The 16,096-nt window shown below is 38.8% G+C and overlaps 1 protein-coding gene across 2 annotated transcripts in view; it reads right to left on the bottom strand.

Moving 5' to 3' along the window:
- Nucleotides 1-1,414: 1,414 nt before the first annotated feature.
- Nucleotides 1,415-16,096, bottom strand: part of LOC126281397 (helicase POLQ-like) — a 107,514-nt gene continuing 92,832 nt past the window's right edge. For both annotated transcript variants that reach the window (XM_049980328.1, XM_049980329.1), the window contains 2 exons: nucleotides 12,328-12,462; nucleotides 1,415-1,656 (listed from right to left, as the gene is read on the bottom strand). In XM_049980328.1, the coding sequence (XP_049836285.1) occupies nucleotides 1,555-1,656; nucleotides 12,328-12,462 (237 nt within the window). In that variant the 3' untranslated portion in view covers nucleotides 1,415-1,554. The remainder of the gene's footprint in view (nucleotides 1,657-12,327; nucleotides 12,463-16,096) is intronic.

The raw sequence follows: 16,096 nt of genomic DNA, 5'->3' as shown, positions 1-16,096 counted from the left end.
CACCTCTCATGTACACATGACCAGCAACTTGGGCCAGAATGCAACTATCACGTATGATGAAAGCAGCAATCTGGAGGGGCAAGGAAGAGGAAGGTATAGTAGTGAATTGGTGTGGAGGATTAGAATGCCAACAGGCACAGTATCAGGAGGTTGTGGGGGAGGGAAGTGGAGAAAAAAGGAGAGGAGTGGGGATAGGTGGGTGGATGCAGTTGCAGAGGGTGATAAACAAAGAGGGTGGGAGAAAAGAATGGGGACAAGGTTACAGGACAGAGGGGGCGGTAACTGCGCAGTTCAGAAAAGCTAGTGGTGGACCCAGATGGCTTGGGTAGTGAAACAGCCACTGAAAATCAAGAATGTTATGTTCAGCAGCATGTTGTGCCACAGATTGGTCTACTCTGCCATTAGCCATAGTTTGTTTGTACCCATTACTCTTGGTGGACAGTTGGTTGGTAGTCATACCAAATATAAAAAGCTGTGCAATGATTGTAGCAGAGCTGGTAAGCGATGTAACTGCTTTCACAGGTGGCCTGGCCCCTAACATGTAGCCCCCTCCATATAGCTGCTTCCATCCCATGTGACAGCTGCATTCTGGCCCGAGCTGTCAGAGTTGGCTTTCCATTGTTTGATATAAGAAATTGAAAATGAAATGCTAGTAATATGAGATCTGAAAATGACAATGACGATAACTTACATGATTTTCTTCCCGCTCCAGTTTATGTATCTGTAAATACTTTAGAAGTTGTCTTGCCTTACAGTAAAAAATTTAATATAAAACAAAAGGAGGATAGTGACACAATACACATGGAGTAATAGTTTAAGTGAGTTACATCACAGTCATGCAACAGAATTCAGCTAGCAAACAGATTTAATGCTCTGAAAATCATCTCCCCTTAATGTATGGGCAATTTTGCAACAAAAATGATAAAGTGTGACAAGATTTAATGTAATTACAATAAGTAAAAATAAAATGACTGTATGGCATTTTTGGCCAGGAGTCCCCTTCTGGTGTTGTTTGGCCACTTAGTGCAAGTCTTTTTATTTGATGCCACTTCAGTGACTTGTATTTCTATTATGATGACGATGATGATGATAACACAACAACCAGTCTCCGAGCAGATGAAATCTCCGGCCCAGCCAGGAATCGAACATGGGCCTCCGCACTGCTGTCAGCCGTTCTGACCACTCACTATGAAGACAGACAATAACTGAAAATGAAGTCTGAATTATAAAACCATTGTTCTCAATACATCATCTTTATTACTGGCAACATCAAAAGTGTCAGTGAGACTCTTATGCTTATGTCCATGATTTCAATTGCTTCTTTTCCAAAACACAAACAGTACAACAAAAAACTATCAAAATATATTTACACAGTAAAAATAATTAAAGACTCAAAAATTTTGAATCAACAATGTAAGTGTTACAAACCAGGTTTTAATTATTTTCATAGCACCACATGATTAGACAAGGCCAAATACATTTCTGTAGCTAAGTTAACAACATGAATCTGTTTATAACATTCAAGACTAGATTGATACTCCTTAACAAAGAAAATCAAGTTTCTTCTTGTGCCTCTTCTTTCACTGCAATGTTCAGCCCATCTAAGACAGATTCCGCTTCTTCTCTGAGTGTTTCTGCTTTCTGTATCAGCAACATCTGCAGATAAACAAGATAAACATATCTGATGTTTTTGAAATGGCTTATACATGGCTACAAAAACAAAGGCATTTTATTATTAACAGCACTCTGAAATTAAGAAATTACAGAATGACCCACTGCAATGAGCACAGATCCTGAGAGGTTAACAATGATTTTACTGCAGTTCATCACTGTAGGGTAGTAAAATATAACATGAAAAGTATTATTAACCACACATCAATTAAATATAACATAGCATGCGAGACAAAATGTAGGTTATACTCTGATTAAAATTACTTTGTGATTGAAATAATGCAGTGGTGAAGGACAGTATTATCAGTACGCAGCCAGCCACACTAGGCAATGCTCTGCAAGTATCTACAAAACTGGCAACACAGTCAGCACATGGTGCTCAAGAAAGAACTACGATTAGCTGATGGTTGGCCCCTACTGCTTGACTGGCTGAAATGTGAATCACAAAGTAATTTTGATCAGAGTATAGTGGGTAGGTATTGGATTGCAAATCTGAAGATCTAGGATTCAATTCTGCAGTTCGCACTAGCTTATTTCTGTCACTTATTGTTTCTTTCATCTTTGGCAATCATTTGTATATGTGAAAACTGCCAGATTCAACATGTTCAAGAGTATATATTAAAACTATAGATCCTACACTAGTGGTTGGGTAAGTCAGTTCAAATGCTAAAGGGAAGCAAGGGCATATATATAAAATTGTTTACAGTATTGTTTAAATCCGAGAAGAACTAGTGATTACAGTGAAAAAAATAGGAAATATAGGATTTCAAAAAGTGACAACTATTATGGAAAAGGTTCTTTTTGTTGCAAGTTTAATTGTTGCTTAATTGTGGAATAAATGGGTTACTCGTTAAAGCACAGTGTATTCACTATCACCTATTACAATGGATGGCTTAATTATGTCAACACTCAGAATGTCTTTTCCGAAATACAGGATAAGACACACAAAACAAATCCATCCCAAACCATGTGTATGATATGTTCCAGAAAACTGGAATGTGACAGACCAGAAAAGTTTATCGATGTGTAAGTGTCATATTCTTAGAGTCAAGTGAAGTCTGTACTCACACAACATGCCCAAGTGTTTGAAGACGAATTCATAACATTTCATTCTGTTCACGAATTATTATCTGAAGAGAATCTAAAACGTGTAGTGTTTTCCCAATGAATATGGCATATATAATGCTAGATAATGAAGAGTTAGTTCTATGGTGGTTTTGGTCTGCAGAGGCATGATTCCACCTTGATGGATATGTAAGTGCCCAGAATTCACTCATTTGGGCTACAGAAAATGCATGTTATCTGTACAAATCCACTTCGTAGGCACAAGAAGTTGTTTGTTTCATGTGCAATGTCATGAAGATGCCTTATTCACATTATTTCAGGGCACAGTGAACAGTGAGGGCTAAATATATATGATACAATGGTCAGTGAACATCGAAACTACAGAGCAGCTAAGGCGGTTTGAACTACATCTACACACATAATCCACAAGCTACCATACAGTGCATGATGAACGATACCTTGTGCCACTAGTAGCCATTCCCCTTCCTGTCCAACTCACAAATGGATTGAGGGAAAAATAACTGTCTATATGCCTTTATACATGCCCTAATTTCTCTCAATCTTGTCTTCATGGTCCTTATGCAAAATGAATGTTGGTGGCTATAGAATTATTTTGCAGTTGGCAACAAATGCCAATTGTCTACATCCTCTCAATAAAGCTTTGCAAAAACAATGTTGTCTTCCCTCCAGGGATTCCCACTTGAGTTCATATGACATCTCCATAATAATTGCATGTTGATTGAAGTCTAGCAGCATGACATGAATAAAATAAGAGTAGAAACTGGGCACATGAATGTGAGTTTTGTGGAGGTCTTTCAGCGCCGTGATCAGCCCCGGGTAAACACCGTTGTAAGGCATGTTAACAATGAGCTGAACGGAATGCTCCAGACACCGACAAAGTCTCACATGAGTGTTGTTCCAGTTGATGCTACTGGTAGTGGGGTTACACTACACATGGCTTGCACCTTAATAGGAAGGGGAAAGATAAGTTAGCATCTCTATTAGCAGATATGTAAGGGGAGCCACAGTCACACAAGAGGTGATCCCTGCACTGTTATTGGGACCAGGTAGAAAGGTTTTCTAAGTTAAAGCCAAGTTCCAGACAGACAACAACCAAGGAAAACAGAAGAAAATAAACTTCATGCACAGCAAATAGGGATAAAGCTAAAGGTGGTATCAACTTACTTCACCAAAATATATCAGGGGAATAAAAAATAAAGTAGATGAGCTGATATGTTTAGACGATCTCAAAAATACGAATGAGATTGATATACTTCGTCTGTTTGAGCACCATGTAACTGTTAGGATGGAAAATGTCAGTATAAATGGGTATAATTTACCATCTTACACTTGTAAATCTAGTATGGATAAAGTAGTTGCCATTTTCATAAAACAAGGGTATAGATGCAGAACTGTTGAAGTAAGCAAATTTTGTGTTGATCAGCACTTTGAGGTTTGTGCATGTGAACTTCAGCTAGATAATGTTGTGCTGATATTAGCAACAGTGTACAGGTCTCCACTAGGAGATTGGGAGCTATTCACAATAAAGTTTGACTCCCTATTATGCAGTCTGTCACACAAAAGGAAGAAGTTATTAATTTGTGGTGATTTCAATGTTAACTTTCTAAGCAATTCTGATAGGAAAAGTGAACTAGAAGTGTTGTTAACAACATATAACTTAGAATCAGTGATCAATTTCCCTACACGTATAGCTCAGGACAGTAGTACTGTAATAGATAATGTATTTGTACAGCAAGAGGACGTAGAACAAACACATGCTTTCCCTGTGGTAAATGGATTATCTGACCATGACGCACAACTGATTAACTTATAAAACATAACAGGGTGTATGCTTCAGAAACCATTAAGTAAAAGTGTGAGGGTGCTCAACCTGGTATCTGATCACTTCAGGAAAGTTTAGGAAATGTAAACTGGGAAGATGTATATAATGAGCCAAATGCTAATGATAAATGCAGTGTATTTCTTGATAAATTTATATCCCTTTTTGTTTTCCAAAGAAAATTACTACATGTAACACCACAAACTTTTCAAAGAAACCTTGGATTACTACAGGTATTAAAGTGTCTTCAGAAAGAAAAAGAAAACTATGAGACAGCAAGAACTAGTAAAGATCCAGAAGTAGTTTTACACTATAAAAATTATTGTAACATGCTGAGAAAAGTTGTATGGAAATCAAGAAATATGTATGTTAGAGAAGAAATTAACAATTCCAGCAATAAAATCAAATCAATAATGGAATGTTGTTAGAAGGGAGACAGGAAAAGTAACCATGGGGTAGATAGTATTACTGTTAAAGAGAATGAGACCATCTTAACCAACAGTAAACAGGTAGCCAATGTATTTAACAATTACTTTTTAAGTGTAGGAGAAAATTTTTTTGAGAATATTTCAAAAGAAAAAGCCAGGCAGTACTTGGGAGAATCAGTTTTGAAAAAAATTTAGTCAGATTAAGTTTCACCTAACAACTCCTTGTGAAATAAGGAAAATTATTAAATCTTTGAAAAATAAATGTTTTGTTGTAGCAGATTACATCTCTAACAATTTATTAAAGCAATGTGGAGCAATTACAACTGATGTTTTGAGTCATCTATGTAATGCATCACTGACTCAATGTATTTTTCCAGACTGGTTAAAATATGCCATTGTCAGGCGTCTCTACAAATAGGGGGAAACCACAGATGTCAATAATTACCGGCCAGTATCCTTGCTTGCAGCATTTTCAAAAATCTTTGAGAAAGTAATGTACTCAAGAGTGGTTAGCCATCTCAACAGTAATGGGATACTTGGTTCGGTTTCAGAAATGCTGTTCCACTGAGACAGCAATATACAATTTCACTGTCCACATAATAGAGTCTTTAAATAGTAAAATGTCACCAGTACGAATATTCTGTGACTTATCCAAAGCATTAGATTGTGTGAACCATGACATTATGTTAGAGAAATTACAACTCTATGGCATAAATGGAACAGCATATGAGTGGTTTAAGTCATATCTACAGAACAGGAAGCAAAAAGTCTCTTTATATGCTTCAAGTGATTCAAAGGAGTTTGCCACTTCATCTAACTGGGGTGAAATTACATTAGGTGTTCCACAAGGTTCGATCATGGGTCCCCTCCTGTTCTTGATATACACTCCTGGAAATGGAAAAAAGAACACATTGACACCGGTGTGTCAGACCCACCATACTTGCTCCGGACACTGCGAGAGGGCTGTACAAGCAATGATCACACGCACGGCACAGCGGACACACCAGGAACCGCGGTGTTGGCCGTCAAATGGCGCTAGCTGCGCAGCATTTGTGCACCGCCGCCGTCAGTGTCAGCCAGTTTGCCGTGGCATACGGAGCTCCATAGCAGTCTTTAACACTGGTAGCATGCCGCGACAGCGTGGACGTGAACCGTATGTGCAGTTGACGGACTTTGAGCGAGGGCGTATAGTGGGCATGCGGGAGGCCGGGTGGACGTACCGCCGAATTGCTCAACACGTGGGGCATGAGGTCTCCACAGTACATCGATGTTGTCGCCAGTGGTCGGCGGAAGGTGCACGTGCCCGTCGACCTGGGACCGGACCGCAGCGACGCACGGATGCACGCCAAGACCGTAGGATCCTACGCAGTGCCGTAGGGGACCGCACCGCCACTTCCCAGCAAATTAGGGACACTGTTGCTCCTGGGGTATCGGCGAGGAACATTCACAACCGTCTCCATGAAGCTGGGCTACGGTCCCGCACACCGTTAGGCCGTCTTCCGCTCACGCCCCAACATCGTGCAGCCCGCCTCCAGTGGTGTCGCGACAGGCGTGAATGGAGTGACGAATGGAGACGTGTCGTCTTCAGCAATGAGAGTCGCTTCTGCCTTGGTGCCAATGACGGTCGTATGCGTGTTTGGCGCCGTGCAGGTGAGCGCCACAATCAGGACTGCATACGACCGAGGCACACAGGGCCAACACCCGGCATCATGGTGTGGGGAGCGATCTCCTACACTGGCCGTACACCTCTGGTGATCGTCGAGGGGACACTGAATAGTGCACGGTACATCCAAACCGCGTCGAACCCATCGTTCTACCATTCCCAGACCGGCAAGGGAACTTGCTGTTCCAACAGGACAAAGCATGTCCGCATGTATCCCGTGCCACCCAACGTGCTCTAGAAGGTGTAAGTCAACTACCCTGGCCAGCAAGATCTCCGGATCTGTCCCCCATTGAGCATGTTTGGGACTGGATGAAGCGTCGTCTCACGCGGTCTGCACGTCCAGCACGAACGCTGGTCCAACTGAGGCGCCAGGTGGAAATGGCATGGCAAGCCGTTCCACAGAACTACATCCAGCATCTCTACGATCGTCTCCATGGGAGAATAGCAGCCTGCATTGCTGCGAAAGGTGGATGTACACTGTACTAGTGCCGACATTGTGCATGCTCTGTTGCCTGTGTTTATGTGTGTCTGTCAGTGTGATCATGTGATGTATCTGATCCCAGGAATGTGTCAATATAGTTTCCCCTTCCTGGGACAATGAATTCACGGTGTTCTTATTTCAATTTCCAGGAGTGTATGTGAATGACCTCCCTTCTAACATGAAACAAGATGCTGAATTGACACTGTTTGCTGACAACACAAGCATAATTATTAATCCAGTAAAGGAAAGTCCAATAGAAAATGATGCAAATAAGGTCTCTGGAAAAGTTCTTAATTGGTTTCCTGCGAATGCGCTTGCTCTGAACTTTGAAAAAACACAGTACATCCAATTTTATGCTGCAAAAAGTATAATTCCTTCAATAAACATAACACATCAAAAGAAGTCAGTAGCCAGGGTAGACCATACTAAGTTTTTGGGTGTACATATAGATGAGAATCATAATAGGAAAATTCATATTTTGGATCTCCTAATACGACTAGGTTCAGCAACTTTTGAAATCAGAATAATTGCCAATTTTGAGGATGTAGAAATTAGTAAGCTAACATATTTTGCATACTTCCACTCTCTGAGGTAATACAGAATAATAATCTGGGGCAACTCAACACTCAGGCAAAAGGTATTCAATGCTCACAAGAAAGTAGTTAGAATAATGTGTGGGGTTCATAGTCACACATCTTATAGGCATCTGTTTAAAAGGTTAGGAATTCTTACAACTGCTTCACAGTCGTCCATTTACTCAGTAATGAAATTTTCTCTCAACAAAATGGACCAGTTTAAAACCAACAGCGACATTCATGATTACAATACCAGAAAAAAGAAAGACCTACACTATCCTTTACTTAACCTATCTTTGGCCCAGAAAGGGATAAAATATGCTGCTATAAAACTTTTTGATAAATTAGCAGATTAAATACAATGTCTGACAGACAGCAGTAATAGTTTCAAAAACAAATTGAAATCATATCTCCTTGACAACTCATTCTGTACTATAGATGAATTCTTGAATATGAATAAATAAATCTGGAGAAATAATATATGTGTTTTGTGCCATTTAGGGAATGAGATAGAGAATAGAAATACATAAGTATAATACTATAATGGAAAAAAAATTCCTCTGCGCATTTCTTGTGCATTTGACATGTCCCACATCATAACGGTTTTTCCGTGCTATTGATCAATGGAACATGTAACTAACTAACTAACATGCCTCTGAATTGCTTCAATGTCTTCCTTTAATCTGACCTGGTGGGTATTCCACACACTAGATCAGTACGCAAAAATGAGTTGTGTTAGAGTTCCACCTTACATTCTCATTCTATTTCATATCCCTTTGTAATGTTACACCTAGATATTTAATCAATCTGACTGTGTCAAATGGCACACAACCAATATTGTATCCCAATGTCACAATGTTGTTTTTCCTACTCATCTGCATTAACTTACATTTTTCTACATTTAGAGTGAACTGCTATCCATTACACTAAACAGAAATTCAAAGTTATTTTGTATCCTCACAGTCAACCAATGACAACACTTTCCCATACACTACAGCATCATCAGCAAACAGTTACAGATTGCTGCTCACTCTGTCTGTCATATTATACACATGGTGAGCCATTTTAATCCATAATCAGGAATTACTTGGGATAGAGATAAGATACAGCAAAATGTTTTAGATAAAAGTTGTGGGTGGTAAAGAGGATCACGCATTGCTATTAATGGTTGTGACCTTGAATGCGATTTGGAGTTTAAAGTGAATGTTTTAAATGGAAGCCCTGCTATTTGATTCAAGATTCAAACAGAATGGCAAATTTTGTAAATAAAATGATTACATTATTCAAGGTCACGGCAAGGTTCAACGAAGGTCAAATAAGCAAATATGATTTTAGCCCTAGTGGGGATTAAATTTGAACAGGGAAAGGATACAGCAAAATACAATGTTAGATACAAGTTGGAAGGGGCATAGGGGGCCAAATATTATTACCAATAATCATGATCTTAAATGTAATTATTTAAGTTCATTCAAACCTTAAGCTTTGTTTCATGGAAACCCCTATTCATGATTTCAGACTTGGAAAGAACGAAGTTTTAATTGACATGTTTATTGACAAAAATAAATACATCACAACATATAAATGTTATTTTGATATTTGCAAGACAGAACAAACATAAATAAAATGTAGATCATTGATTTGCAACTCGTTGAGTGAGTCCCTTCACCTTTAATTCCTCGGGACTTGCCTTTCACTGGAAATTAAGCATTGAGCATGTGCTCAAAGTGACATTTTGCTCAAAGTGAGAACCATTTGCTGTATCCCTCCTCTGTTCTGAGTTAATCCCTATTAGAACTAAAAACATATTTACTTCTTTGACCTTCACTGAATCTTGCCATGACCTTGAATAACGTGTCATTTTATATGTAAAATTTTCCACTCTTTTCAAATCTTAAATTAAACATTATGGATTAAAAAAAACTTGCAAATCATCTTGAAAATCGCATTCATGGTCATGATCATTAGTATTAATGCGTGACCCTCTCGCAACTTTTATCTCACACAATTTGCTGTATCTCACTTCTGTTCCGAGTTATTCCCCATTATCGATTAAAATGGTCCACCCTGTGATGAATACTTGCCATCCAGGACACCATACTGGGTTCAATTATTTAAGAAGTCTTCAAGCCACTCGCATATATGGGAACCTACTCAGTACACTCAGACCTTTGTTAACGGTTTGCAGTAAAACTGTGTAAAACAATTTCTGGAAATCTAGGCATACGGGATCTGCCTGTTGTCCTTCATCCAGGTTTCACATGAGTTAAGTTTTCTAAATCTCTGCTGATTTATGGACAGAAGCTTTTCTGTCTCAAGGAACTTTATTATACCTGGACTTAGAATGTATTCAAGAATTCTGCAGCAATCCAATATTAACAGTATTGGACTGAAATTTTGTAGGTCTGTTCTTTTACCCTACTTATACAACAGTCACCTATGTTATTTTCCAGTCGCTTGGGACTTAGCACTGGGAAAGAGACTCGCGATAAATGCATGTTAAGTAAGGAGCCGATGCTATAGGGTACTTTGTGTAAAATTGAACTGTAATTTTAGCTGTAGCTTATGGTGCAGTGGTTAGTGTCACTGCCTTTACATCACAGGGTCCCAGGTTTGACTCCTGGACAAGCCTGAGATTTTCTTCATTTAAGTACTGGGTGTTTGTATTGTCCTCATAATTTCATCTCATCTTCACTGATACACAAGTCGCCTAAGTGACGTCAAATAGGAAGACTTGCACCAGGTGGCCGAACAACTCCAGATGAGGTGTTCCACCCTATAATGCCACACAATAATTTAATTTTTTAATGATGCTGCTAACAAAACTCACCTTCACACTACCCCAAATGGCAGAAAGAAGCTGTGTAATGAGTTGCTGCAATTTATCAACAAATGTTACAGCATGTGTATTAAGAACATGCAATGGAGTATTCAGTTATGTGGACTGCATAATGGAATCTGCCTTAACAAGTTTTGTAACTTAGTCAGTTTTCGATAAGGTAGCATTACTTTTTACACACTATACACTTGAGAAGCTGTTTCAGGACATTTTGTTGATTTTTTTTGGTTATATAAAACAAACGTGTACAGATACAGAAAAAATATTTATTGTACAAAAATCTACAACTGTTAAACTACTTTTCTACATAGCTTCTGAAATTTTGTAGGCACTTGTCATAGCGTGGCACAAGTTTTGTACGCCCTCTTCATAGGTAACATGTTCTTTCAGCTCATCATCATCATCATTGAAGTGGTGACCACCAAGGACAGATTTTAGGTGTAAGAAGAGATGAAAGTCACTAGGAGCAAGGTCTGGGCTGTACGGAGGATGATCAAATGTGTCCCAGAGAAATTCGTGTAAGAGTTGTTTGGTTACATTCGCAGTGTGTGGTCGGGCATTTTCATGGACAAAAACACCTTTAATCCTTAGCACTTGTTCTGTATTGCGCGGCACAATTTCTTAATGATCTCACAGTAACCATGTGCATTGATTGTTCGGCCTTGGGTAAGAAATAAATCAACAAAATGCCTTTTCTGTCCCACAAAATGGTGCACATGACTTTTCACGGTGTCAAGATTTGCTTAGGCTTAACCTTTGTTGGGGATGAAGTGTGTCTCCTTTCCATTGATTACCGTTTTGTTTCAGGGGTGTTGTACAATACCCAAGTTTCATCCCCTGTGACTATCCGAGAAAGAAAACCATTGCCTTATTCATTGTAGCATGTCAGAAACTGAAGTGCACTGCCCATCCATTGTTTTGAATTTTGGGTACCCAATGTGAGCAAAGTTTTTGAAATTTCAGTTTTTCAGTAACAATTTCATGAATTAGTGATCATGAGATTTGCGGAACTTCCATAGCAAGGGCACTCATAGCATTTTGTCCGTAAACCTCGCAGACTTGTCGATGAATTTCCTTTGGTTTAACTTTCTTTGCATTCAGAAAACAAATCACAGATCTGATTTCACACAAGGCAGCATGTTCAATTATGGCTGACATTATAAAGAAGCACTACAAAGCACATGTCAGCAGCAGCGATCTGAAAATGGCGTACATGTCTTCTCCTTGAGTCAGAATAACTGCCGCGCATGCTCGGAACTACGATTGTAGTGCTGCCGCAGATAGATATAGAAACGGAACTTACTTTGTGGACGAATCTCATATGTTGTGATGCACTGACTAAGAGAGTCATTGGGGTCATGAAATTGCTACCATTCCATGTGTCTGAATGAATGAACTACAACAACAACAACAACAACTACTACTACTACTACTAATCCTACCACACCATAAACTAACGTGAGCGGTGTGCATCAGTTAGTATGGCACTATTCTTCTTTTAGTATGTAATTATGATGCAGCTGAGATTATTAAAGCCATTACTGATGGAAATATTGTTGTCACAATGACCTCCTACTACTGACAAAATGAGGAAAGTCTGTTGATATTAGTGCTTAACTTAGGACTGCAATATCACAATCAAGTGGCACGTAGGAAACAATACTTCACCTAAAAGTTACCTTTCCATCACAAAGTATTCATTTAATTTCTTAGCAATTTCTTGTGCTTGCATTTATGAATTCACTCAGTGCGATGTACAAATTCTCACCTTTGCTGCTGAAACAATCTGTTTAGCTACCCGTGTTGGCAAATGGTCAACCATACGAACAAGCTGTTTTGGATCAGCATTTGCAACATCAGTTATGGTTTTAAAACCAGCATTGTACAATTGTTTTGCTCGACCCTGCAAAAGAACGGGTGTGTACAATTTCACATCAACTTACATACAAAAGCAATGGAATACAAATTATGTTATATGGCTGTGTAACTGAAGGAAAAAAAGTTTATAGTATCAGAATTATGCTTGGAAGTTGCTGGGGAGTCTAGGCATATGGTTATGTAATTAACAATTTCGTATAGTTACAATACAGCCAAAATATTACAATGAGAGGTACATGAAATTAGCAAAAATAAACTTACAAAATTTAGCATTTTGAAATTTGAATTTAGCATTTATATTTTGTGATGTCTTTATGCATGACCCATACATATAAGTTTGACTTTTTCTTTTAACTATTCACAGTTTTCTTATGTAGAGGAAACTGATTATTTATGTAACAAAACACCATTGCGTTAGTTCTCTTTCAAATTAACACAGTTTTAGGCCTCCGTACAAATGTTGATCTACTGAATGCAATCACTGAAGTTGCAACAAATGTCTGGCTTCATTGATCACCTTCTGTCACTTACGTCTAAATTCCATGTTGAGAAATACATCTCCGCATCCACACTACTGACAGGAACCCAAATTGCAGATAAAGCAGCCCTTCCAATTTCAGCATATTTATGCTTTTTACAGAGTAGAAATTGCATTATATCCTGCTTCCCATCACATCTCAAGCAGTTAAGAAGGTGTTGGCGTAATGACAAAGTTGTTTAATTTTTTTTTTTGGCTACATTAACAATAGCACTTTCATTCAAATATGGCTATGCACCACAAACTGCCGGGCTGAAGAGCTTGCCAATGTTTTCGTAAAAAATATTAGCTGGGCCTGATGTGTGTTTATGGATTGCTACTTATTGTAAGGACGGCACATCGAGTCGCAGACAGGCACAACTAAAAGACACTTACACTCTAGCTTCTGGCCAAAGTCTTCTTCAGAAAAGGAAACACGCACACAAGCAAGCACAACTTACACAAACGTTATCACATCTCCGGCAGCTCGGACTGGAATGCTGGTCTGAGCTGCCAGAGATGGTGGCCACATGTGTGCTCTATTGTCATCTTCATATTGTGATTTTACATACAACTGTGGCTATATTAAAAACATTACAAGTTGAGCATCTTGTATTCAGATATCTTAGCACTTAAGTAAAACATTTCAGGTATCTTAGCACTTAAGTAATAAACTTCACTGAAATTTACTATTTTTAATAAATTTTGCTGAAATATACCAATTTCACATTTAAGACAATTTGAAATTGACCAAAAACATGGTGTACAATAACCAGATAGTACTGGATTAACTATTTTTTTTACACTGTCAAAATGTTTCACATTAGTAGCATATGCGAAGTTCATGTAGCTCTAACTGTAATTTAGTCTGTTTGTAGCTCCTGAATTATAGCTTAGAGAGTGAAAACGGAATGTGCTAAGAATGTCAGTCAAGTACAGTGAATTTAGTAGTTAGTGTGTTTTGAACATAGTCAACAAATCATCTTGCAACTTCTGCTGAATGTGGTATAAGGAGCCATGAGGCAAAGAAAGAAAAATGAGGAGAGATAATATATGAGTTGCTGAAAACAAAGTGTACTAATGCATTATTATCAAGGTTTAAGATTTTCCATGGTGATTTCACAACTCTATGAATCATATATATACCTATTATAGCTACCACTATACACACACTGCAAATTGTGCATGATGATTATGGAAGACATATCTAATACAAAGAACACCACTTAGAGCTTTTTACACATATTATTTCTGAATATTTTTAAATTTAAATTACAAAATGTGAATACTTCATCTAGCTGGGAGCTGCATAAGCAAAACTGTAAATAATAAGATATCAGGATCAAGAAGTCACAACATGAAGATGATGTAAACTTAGAAGATTATCTTAATCCACTGTTGAACACAGTGCATGTACTGTAGCGATTAGTTTTGGTAAATCCTATTATCGGTAATAAACTCGTAAAATTACATAAAATAAATAAATTAACATCTACATGATGAAATTAACACACAATAAAAATAAAGCTACATTATAAAATAGAAATAGAAAATGGATGTGGGGATTCCTTTACCTGTTGAAAATAAGGATTTTGAGGAAACAATACTATTCAAGCATTATACATATCAGCAGAAAACATGGTAGAAAACACATCACAACATTTTCCAGAAGCAGTACTTACAAGCTGCGCTCACATTAATAACAAGCACTCTTCAAGAATTTAACACTGACAATGAATGTGAATAACATATTAAATAAAGATGACCTGTTGAGTTGCAGACAGACACAAAGAAAAAGTGGTTACACATTATAGAGTTTGGCCAAAGCCTTCTTCAGCAAAGAAAACACACACTTATTCGCACTAGCAAACACACTTCATGCACTCATGACTGCTACCACCAGCAACTCCGACCAGAACGCAACTGTCTGGTGAATAGTAATCTTGAGAGGGGGGCAGGGATGGGGTAGGCATAACAAGATGTAGGTGGGTGAGGGGATGGGGGGAGAGCACTGTCTGGCAGGGCATGCACTGACTAGCCAAGTGCAGCATAGGGAGGTGGTGTGTGTGTGTGTGTGTGTGTGTGTGTGTGTGTGTGTGTGTGTGTGTGTGTGTGTGTGTGTTGGGGGGGGGGGGGGGGGGGACGGATGGGTGTGTACATTAGCAGAAGGTGGCGGGCACAGTGGCAGGGGGTGGTGGGGAAAGGAAATGGATGAGTGGGTATATTGGCAGAGGGTGGCACGCAAAGAGCATGAGGAAATGTCAAAATGGAGGAGGTATCAGGACAAGGGGATGGAAACTGTTTTCTGAACTGTGCAGATAGGAGTTATCCTTACAACATATTCTCTGCTGCAAAAATTATCTTAGCCTCAATCTAAGGTAACCTACTGTCTCCACACTCTCCAATCAATAGCTCTGCCCCCTTGTCCTATTGCCTCCATCTTTGTGTGCTCCCCTCTGCCAATGCACCCACCTGTCCTTTTCCTTTCCCTGTTCCTCTCCTTTCCCACTCGCCCCACATCTCCCGATGCTGAGCCTGGTGGTCTCTAGTCACTGCACACCCTGTCAGACATCACACTTCTCTCCCAGCACCCATATCCTGCCATTCCTCCCCCTTTCCCACACCACTCCAGATTGCTATTCATGTTGACAGCTGCACTCCCATCAGACCTGCTGGTGGTAGTGGTCATGTGTGCATGAGTTGTTCTTGCTTGTGTGAATGTGTGTGTGTGTTTTCTTTGCTGAAGAAGGCTTTGGCTGTATTTATCAAACAATGAAAAGTCCAAGTTGGAATATCGACAATGTTATGAAAAGGGTAGATAGCTAGCTACTCATCATAAAAGTGACATGTTAAAACTATTGGCTCTGAGGTTATAATAACTGTTAGTAAACAGTTGAGAGTTAATTGCAACAGACCTCTACATTCTGGTGGGATTGGTAGAGTATTAGGGCCATCTATTTTTTTCCATTTTATTTTGTTTTCAAAATTAAAAACCTTTGACTGTAGTAGGTAGTATAATTATTTAATAGTTCCTCTTTAGTAATATTAACTGCATTTAACTGATTTTCAGAAGCTGGTATTCCAATAAAATGGTGATGCACACAAATTTCGGCAGAAAAATCAATCTATTGCATAATTACTC

Source organism: Schistocerca gregaria, chromosome 7 (genome assembly GCF_023897955.1).
Source record: "Schistocerca gregaria isolate iqSchGreg1 chromosome 7, iqSchGreg1.2, whole genome shotgun sequence".
NCBI classification, from domain to species: Eukaryota; Metazoa; Arthropoda; class Insecta; order Orthoptera; family Acrididae; genus Schistocerca; species Schistocerca gregaria.
Note: the sequence above shows the minus strand (reverse complement) of the source record. Positions and strands in the feature narration are given on the sequence as shown.